At 48.3% G+C, this 6,090-nt stretch overlaps 2 protein-coding genes across 2 annotated transcripts; one reads left to right on the plus strand and one right to left on the minus strand.

Moving 5' to 3' along the window:
* The first annotated feature begins 784 nt into the window (after window positions 1-784).
* On the plus strand, window positions 785-2,912 carry M421DRAFT_426319 (MFS transporter). The gene is made up of 4 exons (XM_033594358.1): window positions 785-1,304; window positions 1,352-1,556; window positions 1,609-1,863; window positions 1,912-2,912. Exons 1-4 carry the CDS (start codon window positions 877-879, stop codon window positions 2,512-2,514), a joined length of 1,491 nt encoding a protein of 496 aa, XP_033443200.1. The 5' UTR covers window positions 785-876; the 3' UTR covers window positions 2,515-2,912.
* Window positions 2,913-5,116: 2,204 nt separating this feature from the next.
* M421DRAFT_407980 (uncharacterized protein) lies at window positions 5,117-6,067 on the minus strand. Its single transcript, XM_033590339.1, has 4 exons — window positions 5,989-6,067; window positions 5,415-5,891; window positions 5,291-5,378; window positions 5,117-5,263 (listed from the first exon to the last, which is right to left on the minus strand). Exon 2 carries the CDS (start codon window positions 5,744-5,746, stop codon window positions 5,561-5,563), a length of 186 nt encoding a protein of 61 aa, XP_033443201.1. The 5' UTR covers window positions 5,747-5,891; window positions 5,989-6,067; the 3' UTR covers window positions 5,117-5,263; window positions 5,291-5,378; window positions 5,415-5,560.
* Window positions 6,068-6,090: the final 23 nt, after the last annotated feature.

The following is a 6,090-nucleotide window of genomic DNA, read 5'->3' on the forward strand; positions in this document are numbered from 1 at the left end:
GTGTAGCAGCTTAGCTATCTAAGAAGACTTAGGGTAGAGGTAGTTAACTAGGAGCTTAGTTAACTGTTTAGCGCTGTAGGAACTGCAGCAAGACTAGACATAACGCACAAACGTGCTAGGAGGGTATAGAAACATCTTCTAAATCTAATATAAGCACATAGTATACTAGGTTAATATTTAATAGTAAGTAGTTGTAGTTGTAGTAACTTGTGTTAGTTGTGCCAAGAGAAAATGGCTGGTTCGGTGATATGGCCGGCTCGGTGATAATCTACGTTACAAGACTCTTGGTTCAGTTCTTTCCTGCAATCATCACCTTGGCCGGGTCAGGGTCTGATATCTGACAGCAATACTGTTAAGTCTTCTAGCCTTCTTGCGCAGCCTAGTTACCAACGCTTTCTCCTTGCGTACGCCATTGACTAGCCTCCTTTTGACATTTGTTCTGCCAAACATGTGGCACTCATTCCAAGAAGTGACGATGCTCTCAGCGGCATCGATCCAAAAATGACTAGCTCTGACCAGCCGTGCAGATCGGTAATCACGACATCCCACCCCGGGATTTCGCGAACACTGACAGCCCATCCAATCGCGCACATTCGCCTGCCAATTCAGTAATTTTTTGAGCGATTTTGTCTTGTCAATAAGCATTGAATCTCGCCTCAGAGGTGAGTTTAGAGCCAGCCCAATGGCAGTCAACGTAGCCCTCGGGTGTTTGTTCACACCATGCTGTCCCAGCATTAGTATGACGGCGCCGGTGGGTTGACCTGCAACATCCACCTTCTTGCATCATTTCCAAAATGCTGAGGTGGTCCCGCACCTATATCTTGTCGCCGTCGTGCTACCTCTTATCCAACACCTTTTGATCGACACGTTTGCAGCATGTTGACTGACGAGAAGCGCGTTGACGATCACAAGGCCTACGCGCCTGGCGCGTCCACTCCATCTGACTCGGGCTTCGAAAATTTCCCAGGAACGATCAACGAGAAGAGGCTGTTGCGCATGCTTGACTTAAGACTGCTCCCTGCAGTATCAATTCTGTACCTGCTCAGTTTTCTTGACCGAAGTAACGTCGCCAATGCGCGAATTGAAGGGCTCACGACCGATCTGCACATGACCGGCAACGAGTACCTCACTGGTCTGACGCTGTACTTTATCGGCTACGTCTTGTTCGAACTGCCCTGCAACATCATCTTGAAGCGCACGACTCCCAAGTTCTGGCTACCAACTTTGACGGTGGCATGGGGAATTGTCGCAACCCTGATGGGTGTGACGCAGAATAAGGCTGGGTTCTTCGTTGTGCGGTTCTTGTGAGTTGAGACCCCTGCCAGAGACTGTCGTGAACTGATCATCACAGTCTCGGAGTAACGGAATCTGGATTGTTCCCGGGCGTCGTATACTACCTGAGTATGTGGTACAAACGAGAAGAGCGTCAATACCGCATTTCGCTCTTTTTTAGTTGCGCTTCTTTGGCAGGTGCTTTTGGTGGCATCCTAGCATGGGGTATCAGCCACATGCGGGGCGTGGGAAACTACGCTGGTTGGAGGTGGATTTTCATCCTGGTACGTACCTATTTGTCGAGTATCTTGAGTTCAAAATCTGACAGGCTCGCAGGAAGGTCTGCTTACCATCATAATTGCGGTGGCTGCCTACTGGTTCATTTCCAACTACCCGGATACCGTTTCATGGCTTTCTAAGGAGGAACGCAAATTCGTCCAGGCGAGGCTCAAAGCTGACAGCGATTCGACAAACGACGAAAAATTCCGCTGGGGCGATGTGGTGGATGCGCTCAAGGATCCAAAGGTTTGGCTGTACGGTGCTGCTTTCCACAGCATGAGCCTGCCTTTATACACGCTCTCTCTGTTCTTGGTAAGTGAATGTCAGAAATTAAATGATACTTTTGCTAACAACGCTAAGCCTACCATCATACGTGATATGGGCTACACATCTGCTCAATCACAACTGCTTACCATCCCACCTTACGCAGTCGCTACGATCTTCACCATCTTTTGGGCTATTTGGTCAGAGAAAACCAAAAAGCGTGGTCCCTTTATTACTGCCACATCAGCGTTTGCAGTTATTGGTTATATCATCTTACTTGCCAATAAGAACCCGAAGACCAGGCCGGGTGTCTCGTACGCAGGCATGTTTCTCGCAGCAATCGGCATCTACCCATCAGTCGCGCTGGTGCTTAGTTGGCCGGCTATCAATGTCTCTGGACAGACGAAACGTGCTACAGCCAACGCCATGCAAATCTCAATTGGGAATCTTGGTGCTGTTTTGGGTACGCAGCTGTACAGGCCCAACACGGCGCCACGTTATGTTCTGGGTCACAGCTTTGCGCTCGGTTACCTAGTGATGAACATCGTTGTGGTCAACCTACTGTGGTGGAGACTGAAGCAAGAGAATAAGCAGAAGCAGCAGTTCCTGGCTGAACATCCTGAGATGAACGGGTTTCACGACAGTGTGGAGGACCTGAAGCTCGGAGACCGTCATCCACGATGGATCTTCCAGGCTTGAGCGACCTTGCAGCTTGACTGCTCAGAATGAAGCGAAGGTGCAGTGAACTGCATGGCAATGGTGCGTCGATGGGCGTTGTACCGACTGTAGGTTGTGTTTCAATGACATCCTCGAATCAACGGGCTGTTCGGCTGGAGATGAGCGCCATCGTTGGGGTCAGTGATCGTTCCCTTTCAATCGAACACTAGTGCAGACAATGTTCGTCATTAATGCTTTTCCACACCTTAGAATTGCGATGGTGGCTTTTCGACGGCTTCTCGACGGCTTCTCGATGACTTCTTCGATCGAGTGTAAGTATGAGGATGACCATTAGAAAGGTGCTCAATTGTCGATCTCACGGTCGAAGCCAAGAGGCCAATGCGCCCAGCCAATAGATGTGAATCAGACTGTGTTGTAACCCACCTTGGCGTAATGACGAGCCAATTACTAGCTCAGAGCGATGACGCTGTCATGCGACCAACAGGGACCTCGACCCCGCCTCTTGACGCGGACCCTTGACAGCCGAGCCTCAATCGCCACTTTCAAGACCTTCCGTTAGCACCAACTCGTGTTCATACAAATTGCCCCGAGGTCTATATCGTCATCACTTCGATCCTTTTTATTTACCGCAGACGGTAGATGATTCACACATTGCTCTAATTATGGCATCATATTTTGAACTCCCTGCGCAATCAAATGCACCCGCAAGTGGTGATCATCCTGAAGAGCAAGGAAGCATGCTCACACCACAGGTTTCACGCATATTGGACGATCTACAATTCGACGACAAGTCAAGCAGTAGTGACAGAGGCGACGAAGAAGATAGTTCTTCTGGTTCAGAGAACTACGACGAGTCTAGATTCTCGGGCCATGACACCAAGATTGATGATTCGTTAAGTCGAAAGACGCGCCAAGCCACCTCAGGTACGACGAACGTTGTGCACGGTTCCAAGACTTCGACCAAATCAGGGATCAAGGAGACCAAGAGCTCTGGAACTGGTACTCGCTTGGATAAGTCCTTGAAACAACCTAGATCTCGCATCGCGCGCTTCCAATCTCTTCGCAGCACCCTCTTCCAAGCCAACATAAAGAGCAACATGATGAAGTGTCACCAAGAAGCAGAGACGCGAGAGCACACAGCGACCAACTGGAAGATGCAACATGAGAAGAGGCAGCGCTACCAAAGACCGCACACCTCGGACAAGGCTCTGAATGAGAAAGGTGGATCTGGCCGTCGAACCGGTATGAATATTCGCCGTCTGACAAACAAGGAACACTCAAAAATGGTCAACATCGAAGGGAATACTGGCAATTGGACGCGCCGCGCATCGACAGCTACAGACGACGAGGATGAGCCCCACGGCGATTCACGGAAGCCGCACCAGGGCTACGAGTCAAGCATCAATCACTCGGATGTTGACGATTTGATGCGCTGGGTCAGGAGAAAAGATGTACTTAACGATGGTGAACGAAAGGAGGGCAACTCCAAATCACCGAATAAAGACGACAGTGGACATGAGAGCTTAGGGCACTCGGACATTCAGGAGCTTGTGCGCCATGCGAGTCGCAAGTCGATTACGACCGAAGTAGTAGCCTCAATGATGCACACCGGCTACAGTGACGAGTCAACAGCCTCTGAGTCAGAGCTAAGTCTAGAAGAGGACGTTCAAGAGCAGAGCAGTAACGACGGAAGTCTCAGCCGCTGGGTATCACGACGAGACGGCGCAATGGCAGGACATGTTCGTGACCAGCAAAGCGCACCTCAGATCGAGCCAGATACAGAAGATGACACTGACGTTCCTGAGATCGGGCGCTGGAGAACACATCAGGATAACACAAGCGGTGAGTCCATCACTAGCAGCGCAGGGAGCGAACTTGCAAATGATGACGATGTCTCTATCCTTGAAGCAGCGCGTGGACGGTCAAGAGAGCGCTCCCCAATGTTTGAGGACCAAGGCCACCTGACGGCTGACGACGTTGACAAACTTGTGCAATGGGATTCGGGCAGGCTTTCGAAGGAAGTGAGCAATCCGCATACTAAGGATGAGGTTGCGCAGCTGAAGCGTCAGGAGGAGGACGAAGCGCAGAAACTGGGTATGACAGTCAATGACAAGAGCCTGGATCTTGAAGACCTCGACGGTTTGCTTGCGCATGTCAGAGGTCGCCCGATGAGGGGATTGAACTCGAGCATTACTCCCGCTCATGTCTAAATAATAATCTCGGGTATCTCCAGGCAGTTTGGTGCGACCTTATGCTGTGCGACAAGGGCCATGGTCAAGAGTCGCTGGACCGTACCCTAGTGGTATCGGGTCATTGTTGGCAGCATGTTGTTACAGCTCTGACTTAATTCTCTTTCCTAACTATGAGAAAATAAGCTAAGCTATAACGTACTCCACAAGCGAGTGGCTCACACAAGCGAGTGGCTCACTTTTGCCAAGACTACACCAACACTACAACTACTTTACAACATTACAGCACACAACAACAATATCATGTACTACACAGTATATTGCACTAATCTATAGTACTTTTGCGCATCTTTCTTACACGTTATCCTGTTGTGCCCTGCCTTGCCACACATGCTATAGTGTCTTAATAACTAAGTGCTGCTATTAGCGCCTCCTCTCTTCTTTGCCTTCTTCCTATCACTATAGGCCTTAAACTTCTTTAGAGTAGTTAGCCACACTCCCTTAGCAAAGGTTAATACCCTATCTTGCTGTACTTGCTTTCTTTTGTGTAATTTACAGCGTGTAGTAGCCTTATTAGCTACCTAAAGGTTAGCAACCTAGTTACGCACTAAAACTAGTAAATGCGCTATTAGCTCTGCGCCTTTAGTAAGCTAATTAAGGGCGTTAACTATTAATATTAGTAAGCTATTAGTATGTCTCTAGATCCTCTCTTAAATTAGCTTTAATTAAGACCTAAATTCTAGGGTATTGCTTAGTGTCTTAGACTCCCACGTGCTGTTGTCTATAATAGGTGGCGTTAGCGTGTGTAGCTGTACTTTAAGCTTTAATATCACAGCCTCTAGGTTAAACAGGACTAGGCTAGCGCCTCTAAATCCTCCCTAGATGTTGCTCTTAGTAATTAAAGCATTAAAAGCAGCTTTAAAGCACAGCAAGAACTCAAGTTTAGTGATGCAAGTGATCTTGCTCTGCATTAGCTGCTCAGCTTGGCGGCCATAGGCCTTCTTCAATAGGGAGAAACAACCCACGTCAAGCGGCTGTAGCAGATAGGATAAGTGTAGGGGCATACACAGAGTAATAATCTTGTGCTCCTTACAGTACTAGTAGAATTTAACTAAGTTATAGCTCTTGTAGCTATCTAGAATAAGTAGTTAGTAGCTGCCAACAGTGCGCGCCTTTATGTGCTTATTAAAGTGCTTTAACTACTTAACTCTAAGCTTATTATTAGTCTAGCTGTTGTTAGAGACACTAATAACCTAGTTGTTAGGTATACTAGGCTCCTTATACTAGGCTAAGAGGTGGTGCTTGCTAGAGAGGATAATAAAGGGTGGTGTCAGATGCTCGTACTGTGAGCCAGAGTATGTGCTTAACGAGATCTTAGGTGGTATAATGATATATTGATGATCGTGGC

The sequence above is a fragment of the Didymella exigua genome (genome assembly GCF_010094145.1).
Source record: "Didymella exigua CBS 183.55 unplaced genomic scaffold M421scaffold_57, whole genome shotgun sequence".
Lineage (NCBI taxonomy): Eukaryota > Fungi > Ascomycota > Dothideomycetes > Pleosporales > Didymellaceae > Didymella > Didymella exigua.

Coding starts and splice junctions, on each gene's coding strand:
- M421DRAFT_426319 (XM_033594358.1), top strand. CDS start 877: ATGTTGACTGACGAGAAGCGCGTTGACGATCACAAGGCCTACGCGCCT. Junction 1,305..1,351: donor TTCTTCGTTGTGCGGTTCTT/GTGAGTTGAGAC, acceptor TGATCATCACAG/TCTCGGAGTAACGGAATCTG. Junction 1,557..1,608: donor GGAGGTGGATTTTCATCCTG/GTACGTACCTAT, acceptor ACAGGCTCGCAG/GAAGGTCTGCTTACCATCAT.
- M421DRAFT_407980 (XM_033590339.1), bottom strand. CDS start 5,746: ATGCCCCTACACTTATCCTATCTGCTACAGCCGCTTGACGTGGGTTGT.